At 44.7% G+C, this 14,331-nt stretch overlaps 1 protein-coding gene across 3 annotated transcripts; it reads left to right on the top strand.

Annotated features, from left to right (window-relative positions):
* Window positions 1–521: 521 nt before the first annotated feature.
* On the top strand, window positions 522–13,963 carry C5H4orf48 (chromosome 5 C4orf48 homolog). Of its 3 annotated transcripts, none has more exons than XM_033060454.2 (4): window positions 522–655; window positions 832–989; window positions 7,953–8,041; window positions 11,678–13,963. In XM_033060454.2, the coding sequence occupies exons 1-4, from the start codon at window positions 531–533 to the stop codon at window positions 11,741–11,743; spliced, it is 438 nt and encodes a 145-aa protein (XP_032916345.1). In that variant the 5' UTR covers window positions 522–530; the 3' UTR covers window positions 11,744–13,963. The 3 variants fall into 3 exon arrangements, with proteins under 3 accessions (XP_032916345.1, XP_032916346.1, XP_032916344.1); XM_033060455.2 differs by having other exon boundaries at window positions 531–723; window positions 11,682–13,963; XM_033060453.1 differs by having other exon boundaries at window positions 541–723.
* The last annotated feature ends 368 nt before the right edge of the window (window positions 13,964–14,331 follow it).

The following is a 14,331-nucleotide window of genomic DNA, read 5'->3' as shown; positions in this document are numbered from 1 at the left end:
GTTGAGCTTGAAGAAAGAATCTTTAAACTTTTGCAGTGTGTAGGTGTTGGCTGGGCTTCTATCATGGTTACCCCAATGTGATGCTGTGCAGGATCTGTTTTCATGGTTGGTTCATGTGCCAGGGCTGCTGCTGTCCATGAGGCCTCATAGTTAAACAAAGCCTATAATGGATTCTTCTCCAAAGTGCAGGGTACCATCAGCAGGCCCTGAAACTTCATTTACCCAAGCAAACTTCTGGGTTTTCCCCTCATTTGATACCTTGCAGAATGAAATCTCACTTTAAGCAAGTTACAGCTGAAGCAAGGGGTGGGAGCTGTGTATTCCAGCACAGGAAATACAGCAGAGTCCTTCAGGAATAACAGCAACAAACACAAAAATTACCCAAGACTCTCTCATGTGGATGGCAGCAGCCAGTGTCTGCCAAGGAGAGGGCATGGTACAGCAGTGACCATTCATCACACTGTGGTCCCTTTAAATCATCTTCTCCACTCGGCATCTCCAATTTTTCAGTGTTGCTATAGCAAATCTCCATGGCAATGACCCCAATCAGGGAAGGGGGATGCAGAAGGGGCGCATGCTCGGAGTGGCTCTGGAGCTCTGCCTGTTCCCTCCAGCTGCTCCAAGGCTCTGGCACACAGGCGAGGACTGGGATCAGGTACTGGGTGAGCTGGTCCGTGGGGTGCGCCCCGAGCCCGTGCGCGGCACGGGAATAAACACGGAGCGGTGCGTGCGAGCGGGTTCGTGTCTGTGCTTGTCCTGCCTCATCCACCCCTTTGTGAGGAGCGTGCAGGGAGAAAACTGCTGATTTTTCACTGCTTCTCCTCGTTCCAGGCAGGGAAGACAGCTTGAATTATTGATGGGAGGAATGGCGCTGCCGCTGCTCTGGAGTGAGATGCGTGCGGGAATCCTGCTCCTCTCGGCGCTCAGCCTGCTCAGCGCCAGCCTCGTGGGGGCTGGCCAGGACTCCGGGAGTGTCATTCCTGCAGAAAGTAGGTAAAAATTAGTACCTGCTGCACCCTGTCCTGCCTGCATCCCCAGCAGGGGCTGGCCAGGACTCTGGGGATGTCATTCTTGCAGAAAGTACATAAAAATTGGTACCTGCTGCACCCTGTCCTGCCTGCATGCCCAGCAGGGGCTGGCCAGGACATAGGGGATGCCATTCCTGCAGAAAGTAGGTAAACATGGGTACCTGTCCTGCCTGCATCTCCAGCAGGGGCTGTCCAGGACTCTGGGGATGCCATTCCTGCAGAAAGCGGGTAAAAGCAGGTACCTGCTGCACCCTGTCCTGCCTGCATCCCCAGCAGGGGCTGGCCAGGACTCTGGGGATGCCATTCCTGCAGAAAGCAGGTAAAGGCAGGTACCTGCTGCACCCTGTCCTGCCTGCATCCCCAGCAGCCACACTGCATTCGGTCCAGGGGAACTTGGTGTTGCCTGGTTAACGAGGGAGGAATGATGAGTTTGTGCCATGTCAGCAAAGCACATGAAAACAGTCATAGAAACAACAAGTGAGCAAAGGATTAGTAGTTATTTAGGGAAAAAAATGCTAACTGCACACTCTTAATTTTCGTTTGAGCTTGTACTCCAGCTCTTTGTTTGTAGGTCTTTTAGATCTACTTCTTGAGAATTTTGTTTTGCTATATAGTTTTAATTGATGTACACAGATTTGCTACAATGGATATCATGTCCTTACTAGTCTGAGAATTGTTAGAAGAAAATTTGTGTGTATTCCTGCTGGGGCATTGCATCTTGCTTATTTTAGTATTTGGTTGGAACAATAGGTCAAGTTCAACTTTCTTCTAGCTGCTACAAATCAACACAGGGGATATTTACCCAAACAATGCATTTGTAAAGCAAATACAAATTTCCAAAATCCTGCAAACCTTAAAAATAAATAAATATGACAGACTGGTTTAAGCACACCAAGGAGCTCTTCAGTTTGGATCACAGCTCTATATGAGCTTCCTCTGTCATTTTGAATAAGTGTGTAAACTTTCTCAGCTCCAAAATGAGGTGATAGTTCAAAGTCATTAGGGGATGGAGTCAATGATCTCAGGGTGTTTTGGTGACAGCAAGAGGGAAGTAGCCACTCATTAGAGAAATAAAATGTCCTCTGGGAAAAAAAAAAAAAGCCACAACAAAACAACAAAGAAGGATAATTGCATGAAAACAAAGCTCTAGTTCTTAGTCATACTTGTTTTGTATCATATCTATCTTTTTATATGACTATCAAAATATTTCATACAAGGTCTGTTTTTGTCACTGCATTTTGCAGTTTATTCTCAATTAATTCCATTAGATGGAACTAATGGAACTCAGATGTTGAATTTCCCTCTTTTTCCGTTCTCTGTCCTTTTTGTTTGTTTGTTTTGTTTTGTCTGTTTGTTTGTAAGGGCTAAGTTTTGGTCTGTTCTCAACCAGACCACACTGCTATTTTCTGTGTCTGTTTCCTAGGAATTCATTAATTCTAATAATTTTTGTGATGAGCAGTCCACTTTATGGAAAAATCAGGCTTGGAAAATAAATTGTATGTACCCTTTGTGTGTCTGTGTTAGCAAAGGCAAGTCAACACATTTGGGGAAATGCATACAGTGGTTTCTTGTTCCACTTGTGTAAACTCCCATTTGAACTGTAGAACAAAACTCTTGGCCAGGGTTTCTGACCCAAGTCTCACAGAATTGTAACACCATAGAAGGGTGGGAAGGGCCCTTCAGAGCTCATCCAGTCCAACCCCCTGCCATGGGCAGGGACATCCTCAACTTGATCAGGTTGCTCAGAGCCGAGTTCAACCTGGCCTTGAACATTTCCTGGGATGGAGCATCCACCACCTCTCTGGGTAATCCATGCCAGTGCCTCACTACTGTCACAGTAAAAAACTTCTTCCTTAACTAATTTAAATTGACTCTCTCTTATTTCCAAACCATTACCCCTTGACCTATCATAACAGGCTCCACAAAAATGTCTGTCCCATCCTCTTACAGTGTCAAGGAGTCTTTTTATCATCTTATTACCATCCTCTAGCCAGGCTGTGGAGTCCCTTGAGCAGACTTTGAGGAAGATTCCTTGTCTTGTCTTACTGCTGAATGTAAGAGTGTGGAATGAAGAGAGGTCAGAGTGTCTCTGTGGGAGTGTTTCTGCAGAGACTGCCCCATCCCAAAGAACAGAGGCTGTGAGCATTGCCAGAAAAGCATGATGCTATTTCTGTCTGAGACCAGGCCAGGAGCAAGGCTGTCAGCTGATCATGAATTGTAAATTGTTTTGGGCTGCTGCAGGGACAGAGTTTTAAAGCCACAAGGAACTCCTGATGCTCCTCAGCCACTTGTTGGGGGAGTGCTGCATAGCTGCTAAGTGCTCCAGGCACTTTCCTTTGCCTGTCATGGCTCTTCCTGATGGTTCATCTGTGAAACTCTTCCCTTAGGACATTGTGGATGCTAAATGTTTGCATGAGATTGCAGAAGCAATTGGTTAAATTCAAGGGGGAAAAAAATCCTAGAAAGGGCTGTTAGATACAGTGGCATTTCTTCTGGCTCAGGAGCTGCCTTAGCAAATTCCTGAGACCTGGAAGAGTCTTTGGGAATGCATTCCTCCAGACTTGCCCTGATCTCATGCTCTTCCAAGGCACCCAGTGCTGGCCTTGAAGGTCTCATCTGTAGCAGTGCCCAGGGATGCATGCTGGCATGGGGCCAGGACTGTACCAGTGACCTGCTGGGATGGACCCTGGCACACCTGTGTCCAGGACAGGAGGGCTGCTGTCTGTCTGACTGTTACAGAGTGGAGCTATCCCACACTCGAGAGGCTTGGGAATGCTCCCAGACTTTCACTATTACTCAAGAGATGTAGATTGTGGGAGACTGGGCACTGGGTTGGGCACTCACTTCGATGTGATTTAGTACAGACACTCCTGAATCTTTTCCTTCTTGATTCTCCACTGGCTGTGTCTCATCAAGGAGCTGATCCCCGTGGCACTGACCCATTTAGAGGGCACTGCCTGTGCAACACTTTCCCTATTGCTGGCACTTAAATCCTTACTGCCCAGGCAAGCTGCTGGCTGTGGGACCCTGGATGACCAAGAGGGGAAAGGGGTCTCTAGTGCACGTTATTAACAGGGGTATAGGGTGGACATGGACCATATTTAGTGTCCTTCTGCAGGGCAGAGCAGTGTGTGCTCGATGCTTCCCTCTGTTCCCAGCTGTGTGACATGGCACTGGCAGCACACCCTCAGCAGGAACATTCCCAGCTGGACCACACAGTGTCTCTGTGGGAGGAATGTGTCCCTCCCTCGTGAGCAGGACAGGGGCAGCAGTGCTCTGTACAAGTGTGGGAGGTGCAGGAGTCACAGGAGAGGAGCGTGAGAGTGAGTCACAGATCTCTTCAGCATTGCAGAGATCCTGTCCTGTGTGTGGCACTGAGATCTGGCTGGGGCACATCCCCTGCTCTCTGCCAGTCACACAGCCAGGCACAGCTTTTTATGAATAATTCTAATTATCAATGATTAATTGTGTCTTTATACTTTACAGCATGTAGCATATACAAAAGACTGTTCAAGATTGAAGTGGTGCTACTAATACTTGCAGATTATTTTCTTTAAAGTTCTCTGCAACCTGCTAGAAAAAAATAAGTTATTTCCTCAGCCTCCCATTGCAGTTATAACCCAGATCACCCACTGTGAAAGCTAAACTATGGAATCTGAAGACCAGAAGCTGGTTAGTCTGTTTTCATTAGCCAAGGTGCATGAAATACAAGGAATAAATACCAAGTGTATGCAAGGGAAAGTAAAATTGACTTACACAGTGCTTTCAGTTCCAGTTCTTCACCAAGAAGAAGCCAAGAAACATATTTCTTCTCTTCCCCTACTTCTCCCAAAACACACAAAGACACATACAGTCCTTGTGCTGACAGGACCCATTTAAAGAATTATAGCTGACTCTTGATAATTCTCATTATGTTAATCCACAGACCTGTTAAGTCTCCCTATGAATGATAGTCTGTTTCCAGCTGTCAGCAAGGAATTAATAGCACTCTGCTATACTTTGCTATGAGGTGGTTTGAGATTTGGTTTCATGACTGCTTTAAGCTGATGCAAGCCTGTGCTACCTCTGCCCCTGTCCTCTCCATAACCTGGCTGCCTCTCCTTGCACTATTTCTTGTCCTAGCCCCAGAACTTGGGCATTCAGGATCTGCTCTGGGGGGAAGAAATCAGTGATCCAGCTGATGGAGGAACTGCATTGTCACTCCTGCTGTGAGCAAGTGGAAGTGTGAGATGTCACAGCCAAGGACAAAAAGCACAGTGGGACTGCTCCTATTGGCAATAGCACATATTTAGATTTGTTTCTCAAAACAGATGCTTAGACGTATTTCTGTTGGGGAAATGTCCATGGGCACCTAGCTGAAAATACTGTGGGCATGAAGAGACATCAAATTCAGCTAGACAGGCCAGCTTAGCAGCTCAGCTCTTCATTCTGGAAAGCAGACCAAGACAGAGAGTGATGGAGAACATCAAAGTCATAAGTGGGGCAAAGTTGGTGATTATTTAATAACCATCTCTTCCACTGCAAAAATTAGAGGCAGGAAATGAAAGCAGCAGATGTCAACTTCAGAGCAGACAGGAATGGTGTTTTGTTCCCTCAGTGAATAGCTGAGCTGTGGAACTCATTGCCACAGGATGTTGAGATGACAAAAGTTTACATGGATTCAGGAAGCAACAGAGCAAATTAATGTGAGAAAAATTCATGGAGGCCTTATCAGATGTAGAAACACTAGCCAGATGCAGGATATCCTCCAGCCTCATGGTAGGCTAGAAGAACATTGCTAGACACTTACTCTTGCATCTTCCTCAAGTATCTGCCATGGGCTACTGGCTCCCAGCAGGCAGGGATGCTGACCTGACCCAGAGACAGCAGTGCCTGGAGAAGGACCCCCCACCACAGAGCACAGCCCAAGAAATGACATTAAAGAGTGAATATCCTGTTCTGAGGTGAAACTGGCTGCATGTGCACTCTGACTTTGGAGGGCAGGGTTTGTTAGGGGCTTTGCAGGTGCTGATTCAGGACACCCAGAGCTGCACAGGCAGATGTCCTCTGTGCCACCACCCTCCTCCTGCAGAAGATGCTTTGATACCAGGGCAGCTGCTTTCCCAGGGATGGCAGAAGTGAAATAACCACTTGACATGGTTGTGCCATTCCAGTAGTACCTCCCTGTCCACACTTGGCTGTCATAAATACCAGTGAATGCTCCCACACAACCATCCCATCACAGTTCTCACAAAGGCCTGAGAAGACTTCCTGTCTGACAAGCAGAGACAGATTATGGAACTCATGGCTTTCCTCAAAAGAGCTTTCTCCCCACTGCAGAAGCAGGAGACATTTATTTATCACTTGAATGGGTTTTTTTGTGTTTCTTTTTTGGTGTTTGTTTTTTGTTTGTTTGTTTTTGTTTGCTTGGTTTTTGTGTGTATGGGGTGTGGGGTTGTTGTTTGGGGTTTTTTTTCCCCTTTTTCTCCTTGAGGTTCTGATTTTGAGTTCACTTTGGTGCTTGTCAGCACTTCAGGACATTGCAGCACCTCCCTGAGGTGGAGCCAGGGCAGGGTGTTTCTGAGCAGACCAGAGTGAGGGGAGGGAGCAGGGCATGACACCAAGTCAATGATGGATTTGCTGACAGCAGTCTGAGCATGCAGGGTTCTGTTTCATGATCTGAACTGGAAACAATTAAATTACTGAAATACTGAACACAGGAGGGGTTGAGTGTCTTTAAAATGTGCTCAAAACCATCCTGTCACTACTCCTGTGCCTGGAGAGGCAGAGCCTTTGTGAGCAATGCTTTTCTGATAGAGGTGGGGACTTTGCATCTCCTTACAAGCTTGGGAATTAAATCCCCAGCTTGATCCCCAGGTCTCCCTGAGATGTCACTTGCATGGAGGGGAGATTGAGAAGGACAGGTGGGAGAGAAACTCCTCCTGAATAAATCAAAACCCCTGAGAGGCTTGCTGAGGACTGGCAAGCACTCTGGCTGCTCCCCTCCCTCAGGTACAGCTCAGAAGGCAGTGCTGGCAGCAGGGTGCCTGGCACAGATGGGTGCTGCAGTGCTGCTCAGCAGCTCCCTGGCTCCAGACAGCTCCCCAGCCATCTCAGCAGCAGCTTTGCACCCTCCTTGCTTGGGTAGAGCAGCACACGCTGCCTGTGGACAAGGATTTTGGCACTCCCCCCAACCTGGGGGCTCTGTGATCAGTGTGAAATGTCATCTTTCCCCATTCTCCCTGCATCTGCTCCAGTGTCTGCAATTTCTTCTTTTGAAAGCTCACACATCATTAACTTCAAACAGAGACTGGTGCAGGGTGAATCCTGGCAGAGCAGAAACGCCCAGGTTCAAAAGTGAGAAATTTTAATTGTTGTCAAGTCCCCTTGTCCTCCACTCTCTGCCTTTTCCCTGCCCTGCCCCTCTGTGCACACACACTGGCAGCAGCTGCAGAGCCAGTGGGATTCTTTGCATTCCTGGCAGAGAAAAAATACAGCAGCAGGTGAAAGGAAGCAAGTACAGATCTGGCACTGTCCCTTGCCAAGCTGCTCTGTAAGAACTCCTGTAAAAACAGACCTGCCTGTCTGGTTCCTGAGCCACTCCAAACTGCTATTTTCAGTGTATCTGTGGAGAATTAACCCATGTCTGAGAAGGGGTAAGGATTTCAGTTTTAAGGGGAGAGGCTGGGGGCTGAAGCAGCAGGCAGAGTCAAGTCTGGGCCATGTTCAGAAAAGCACACACAGCAAAGTACTCTTTGTGTTTTTTGCTGATCATCTCACATCTGCACAAAGACAGATACTGGCAGCTCTAAATTTGCACACATGCAGGTGTGGGTGCCTGGTAAGATGGAGTTTCTCCTGGCAAGGTCTCTGAGTATTCCTCTGTAGTGCTAAACTCCAAATTTCCTGCTGTGACAGTGATGTCTTCTTCTGCTGTCTCTGCAGGCCGTCCCTGTGTTGACTGCCACGCGTTCGAGTTCATGCAGAGGGCGTTGCAGGATCTGAAGAAGACAGCCTATAGCCTCGACACGCGGGTATGTGTTTCTGCAGGAATTTATTTCCCTCTGCCTTTATCTCCCAGCGGCCAGGTTTGCCTGTCTGGGTACAGCAGACATGACATCTCTGCTGACTCACTCCCATCCCAGCAAATAGGTTTATAGCAAGCACAGATTATTTTTCACAGTCTGCAGAGGTTCTCTAATGATCATCTAGTCTGACTTCTTGCATAACAGCCTAAGGAATTACCTCAGACAGTCCCTGCACCAAATGGAGAAGGAAAGATGTACAAAGGAGGGGAAAACAAGACAGATGATTTACTCTCTGACACAACATTGCTTCCAAGCTGTGGACTGACTATTCACTGGGCAGGAGAGCGAGAAGGTGGCAGGCAGGGCTAGCAGAGGAAAGGGAAACACACACACAAACACCCCTTGCTCATGGATTGATACCTCATGAAAAAGGGAGAACATTTTTCCTTGCATTTATCACAGCACACAGGGGATTTCACTACCTCACATGCCAGTCTCCAGAGATCCCAGTGAACAAAATGAGGGTGTGTTAAATGCCCTGATTTTAGTAATTAATTCATGCATGGGTTTGTAAATATGTGCAAACTGGCTGGGGTAGGATTTGCCACAGTGGTTCTGGCTGCTGTCTGAAGTTTGCAAGAGGCAAGAGGTCTCTCTCCTCTAATAAAGCCCCTCCATGCATGCCTTGTCCTACCTTTCCTCCCTTAGAGCAGGGCCATCTCTCTTGGCAGGTGAGAATAACTCCCTGCTCCTCTACAGTCACACTCAGCTCAAATTGTCATTCCCAGCAAAGCCCACCAAAGGGGCATAAATCAATTATGTGTCTCAAACCATAAGGCAATTATTTAGCTTTGTCTTTGGTTTCTTGTGACCTTGGGCAGCTGTGTCAGGCCCTACACAATAAAGTTGGCTTTAAAGTGACCTCAGCTTTCTTGAGCTATCAATAGCAAACTGATTAGGACAAAGTTCTGAGCGTGGGTTGCATTCCAAAAGTTTCCCATGCACTGGAGTAATAATAAATAACTCTTAAGTGGTAAAGTGTCAGTAGAGGGGCTTTACCTCCAGCAGCTGTTCTGGGCTCTTCTGGTGCATAGCAGAGTTCCACCTGTTTGGATTAGGGTCAGCTGAAATGTTTTGTACCTACACATGACATGTCAAGACCAGGTGCAATTGCAGCTGGTTCTTATACTGTCAACAGGCTTTACGTGGGAAGTTAAAAATTTTTTTGAATGCAATGGAGGCAGCACAATTTCTAAATCCCACCCACAGAGATGTTCAGATGTGTCTGTGAGGTCTGTTCTATCTGGAGAGTGGACTGAGGATGCAGCACACCAGAGAGCAGCACTGTCTTGGAAGAGGAGAGGCAGAATATAAAGGGAGAAGGCACAAGATGATTCTGTTTCTGGACAGGCCTGACATGCCAAGGCACTGAGACAGCTCCCAGTGTTACAGAGCAAGGGGCACAGGAACAGTGCATCACAAAACCAAACAGAACCAGCTGTTTGAAAGATCACCCACCTTTAGACAACTGAGCTTAATACTACCAGTAAGTAAAGGCTGTATTAGTGTACACCTTTGCCAGCCTTTGGATTGATACTCCAAAGGGCTTTCTGTCAGAGATGCTTTGGTTAAACACAAATTACTGACTGATGCAGAAATATTAAAGTGGAATGCAGCAGCCAAGGCCCTACAAATGGCACACTGTAGCCTTCTATACTCTGGAAGGTAGAGCTTCCATATCCTTACTCCACTGCTGATACTTGACTTATGCTGACCAGCTATAATTCCTCAAGTTTGACACACAAGTAACTTCATTGAACAAGTCCTGAGTCTCGGAAATTGTTGGTGCAAGGGCAAACACCATGCAGGATTGCTCCAGCATATCAGGGACTCTCTAAGCCAGTGCCATGAAGGCCACAATTAATTTTTGTAATTGATACTTCTCTTCCAGTCTTTCAGTTTGCAATTGAGTGCTCCCAGAGCTGCTCTTCCTGCCTGTAAATAGTCCTGAGTGATGCCTAGGCAGAGTTTGTGGTAGCAGTGACAGCTTGTTGGTATTACTGTGAAATCCAATAAGCCTGTTTGATGTTAAGATGATTCTATGATTTCTCCTGGGCTCCCAACAATGGGAGCATTCACTCATCCAAGATTTCATTGTGCAAGCAGGGAGCAGTGTTTAACAGCGCCTGCCATTGCGCTAAGCTGATAAGTGAAAGCAGGCAAGGAATGTGAACAAGCCCTCTTTAATGCAAAAGTGGATGTCAAAAGTTTGAGTTGAGGAGGATATAGGGCTGGGGAGGGAAAGCTGTTCTGAAGCAGCCTGTCCTGCACCAGCTTGCAGTCTGAGAATAAGAAATGAATAACAGAGAGTGGGCACTGCTGGTGACAGAGGCACTGCTGCCCAGGCAAGGCAGGAGGGGAGCAGGACCCACACAGGAGAGCCCAGCTACTCCTTTGGAAACTTTGCTAATTAGCCTTTGCTGTGCCTGATGTGTCAGGAGGTATCAGAGGAACACCAGCAGACTGAAGACCTTGTTGCTTCACAGACCTTTGAGATAATTTCTTAACAAGTGAGTTTCAACCTCTAATGGGTATTTGCAGTGCAGATGTGAAACTCATTCACAGTGAATTTAAGCCTACTAAATTCTTTTTTTCTCCACTCAAGAAACTCTTCAAAGCCAATCTGCAAACTGCTTGAGGGACCACAGACCACAGGGTGGAAACCACAAGATATGCTCAGGAAGAATTTTCAGTCACAATTGCACTTGCTGATGTGAATTCCTTGCACCAACAATTTTGAGTCTCATGAGAAATTGGCTTCTGAAACAATGGTGCCACACAAAAGATTCAGCCTTTGTTTTTCTAAAAGTGTGACAAGAATCCACAAAATATTTATTTGATCACAATTAAATAAATGACACTTGAATGTCTTTAAAGATCTAAAATTAATTTCCCCCCTCTGTATACAGCAGAAAAAAAAAGCTTGGAAATTCTTTCCTACCAATAAGCTCCAAATACAAATGCAAGTAATTTTAAACAATGTGCATTGGGAATGGTTTTCAAGCTTTCACTCAAGTACTGATAATAAAGCCACTGTCAGAAATTTAACTCAGATTGAAATAAAAACCACACACTCAGACTGAAATCTGCCTGAAAGATTATGAGGTTCAGACAGCAGGGTTAGACTGACAGCTGGATTCAACTCAGAGCTGTTCTAGAGAAGCAGCAGTGTAACTGAGAGCACAACTGGCTCCTCAGCACTTGCCATCTTGTGCAATTAAATTATACAGGACTGATGGCATGGTCAACAGGAAGCCATCAATCACCACGAAGGAATTAAGAGCAGTGCAGTTGAAAGTGGAATTTGTTGCAGCCCTTAACTCCTTAGAAGTTAACTGTGAAAATGAAAACATTCAAACTGTAAAAGTACTCTCCCTGCATCCAAATCCTGAATATACTAATTTCATCACTTTTTCTGGATGAAAACCATCACTAATAACTATGATTTTTCACTCAGCAGAGCACCTTGGCTGCAGCTGTGCAGAGGGATTAGATCTAATCAATTATATACTCTTTTAAAGCAATATAATCAGTTCTTTGATTTCATGGTTTTTCTTTGGGTTTTTTTTTTTTTTTTTTCAGACAGAAACCCTCCTCCTGAGAGCAGAAAAGAGAGGCCTGTGTGATTGCTTTCGTGCAATACACTGAAATGAGCGCTGGGATTTGGCCAATGGACATTTATTCATTTTTAAAATGCTCTTCAGTAAATTACAGGAAGATACAGAGTGCAAGTTGTGCCCCACCATAAGGAAAAGCATTTTTATCATAACAGGTATTGCTCAGTTAGATTATTTTTGCTTTGTTGTGGTTTATCATTACTCTATGTGATGTTGCATTTGCTGAAATGTCAAAAGAAGAAACAGTGCCAAAGTCTTGCTTATGGGTTTTATGTAAGGATAGCATCGTGCTTTTTTGGTATTTCAAGCCAAAAATTGTCCTTGGACTTTCAGGCCAACCTCTTGGCTTATGTGAATTGCCATAGATCTGTGAAAGTCAGCGAAGTCAATTTTTAAAATGCATTTATAGAAGAATAACATGTAAAGGAAGCTACTTTGCCATGATGCATAGATAAACATTTACAAACAAGCAGATTTGGCATTATATAGAAATTAATACTTATCACTGTCTGCTTGGCAGTCCAAGGGGTTTGTTCCCCAATTGTATCAATAGTCCAGTGCACAGCAAACACAATATTCTGTCTCACAATTTTAATTTCTTCAGAGCCACACAGTAGCTGTGATCTTTTTTGGAGAGATTTATTAAGTATCTAATGTGATCAGTAACATTTGTAATCACATGAATACTGCCTGGCAGTTGAACTGATTGCATCTGCCAAAATCTTCTGGAGAAGTGTCTTTCATTAAGCAAATCACATGCTGGATTGAAGCACTCAAACTGGCCTCTACAGAGAGTTTTGGCAGAGAGCCACACAATGTCTGCCTGCCCAGGTCTCTTGAAAGTGTACTTTGGGAAATACTTAAATTCTACCAAAATGGTCCTTAGCTCTTGCATGGACCCTGCACTCCACCAGGGTGGGTTACAGTGCTGGTGTTATTTGAATTCCTGCTGCATTGTGAGACAAGAGAGAACAAAACAATTTAAGCAGTGTAGTAGTAGTAGTAGACAGTAGTAGATTGTGCCTTGTTGCTCTTTAAAAGAGAAAAGCAAATCCTTTCTCATTGTTTGCATTTTCCTTTTATTTTGGGAAGGAGAACAGAAAATGGCCCCAGTGGAAAATTCCTGTTGATAATAATGTTTTTCATTGGACTCAAAACATCATCCCCAAAGTAGAGATTTGTGTATCAGCTCAAACATCTATGTACAGGCTAGAAACTTTTATACAAACAAGAACATTGGAGCAGGATCAACAAAAAAAGTGATTTTCAAAGTAATTTTACTAATTCTTATTAGTCTGTCTGTCTTTCCATAAGTGGCTGTGTTTTTGGTATTTTGCTCTCAGCCTGCTCAGTAAGTTAGGATGGAAACTATCTGTATGTTTCCAAACTGCTTCTCTCCCATTTTGTCTACAACATCAAACACAGGGAAATAGGGAACTTTGACCCACTGCTGACTTATTATTTCATGGGCAGTCATACTCAGTAACACAAAGGAGTGTGTTGCCATATATTTTGCCAAAGTTGTTTGAAAGACGTGGTTCTCAGCAAGGAAAAGCTTCCTTGCACCTGCATTTCAAATAAGGAATCTGCTTTGTCCTTTGTAGCATTCCAGCAAACCCCTTTGTAGGTCCTTGGGACCTGTTTTGTGTACAAGAGAAGCAGCATGACACAGCAGCAGCTCCCTTCTGATACATCACACTGCACTGTGGCACCGGTCAATACAGCCACAGAGCCTTTCCTCATAAACCAAATTTTATTGTACAAAGAAAACAGTAGGATTAACACAGCTTCCTTGCAAAATACCAGCCTTTGGCTTCTTCACTCCCACTTATATTTGGACCAAAGTAATGCACAGCTTTTGAGCCAGCTCTTTGCAGGAGATGGAGTCCCAGCACTGAAGCTGTGAATTTTCCTGCACAGCTCCCCTTTTCAGGGAGCAGCATGTCTATGGTTTGGTATTGCTATTGTGCATGCTTATTCTGCTGGTACCCTGAAGAATCTTGCAAAGTCCTGTTACAAGAACTGGGGTATTTTTGTCATGTTTTCATTTAGAAAAATGGTTGCTCACAGTTGAGTTTTGATATACACAGCTTGTTTCAACAGAGAGGTGGAATGAATGACAAGTGGATGTTGTCTGACTCCCAAAGGGATCGGAGTGACACTGCAACTTTATGGTTGTAACACAGTGATTATTCTGTACTTCTCTTTGTCTGTAATACAACACAATAAAAGGGCAAGATGCATTATAGTATTTGTTGTGTTTGTTTCTGATTTGACAAACTGATGGTGCTTATGCATTACTTAATGTCTGTTCTTTAATTAGGTAGAAAATACACAGAGAATAAATGCTATTTTTAATACAAAATTAAAAAGACCTTGCATTTGGGCTAAATGTATTAATATATTCTTATTTGCTGAAGTAGAAAATTCATCTCACTCTTATTTGAAATAAAGATACAGCAATGATTTTGTGAGCTTCTTTAAGGACCCCTTACTCCACACTTAGTGCTTTTGATAAAGTTCCTTATAATTGCAGGATGGCATGAAGAAAAAAAATAGAGCTAGATAGTTTTAATTTATTTTTGCTCAGGAAGTTAATTTAAATTCAGAACCCCTTGA

This window comes from Catharus ustulatus, chromosome 5 (assembly GCF_009819885.2).
Source record: "Catharus ustulatus isolate bCatUst1 chromosome 5, bCatUst1.pri.v2, whole genome shotgun sequence".
NCBI classification, from domain to species: Eukaryota; Metazoa; Chordata; class Aves; order Passeriformes; family Turdidae; genus Catharus; species Catharus ustulatus.
The sequence above is the reverse complement of the archived record's forward strand: the minus strand, read 5'-3'. Positions and strand labels throughout refer to the sequence as shown.

Excerpts from the sequence above, each read along its gene's own strand:
- C5H4orf48 (XM_033060453.1), top strand. The coding sequence starts at position 560 with ATGCAGAAGGGGCGCATGCTCGGAGTGGCTCTGGAGCTCTGCCTGTTC. Across the intron at positions 724-831 it reads ACGGGAATAAACACGGAGCG|GCAGGGAAGACAGCTTGAAT; the intron begins GTGCGTGCGAGC and ends TCCTCGTTCCAG. Across the intron at positions 8,042-11,677 it reads CCTATAGCCTCGACACGCGG|ACAGAAACCCTCCTCCTGAG; the intron begins GTATGTGTTTCT and ends TTTTTTTTTCAG.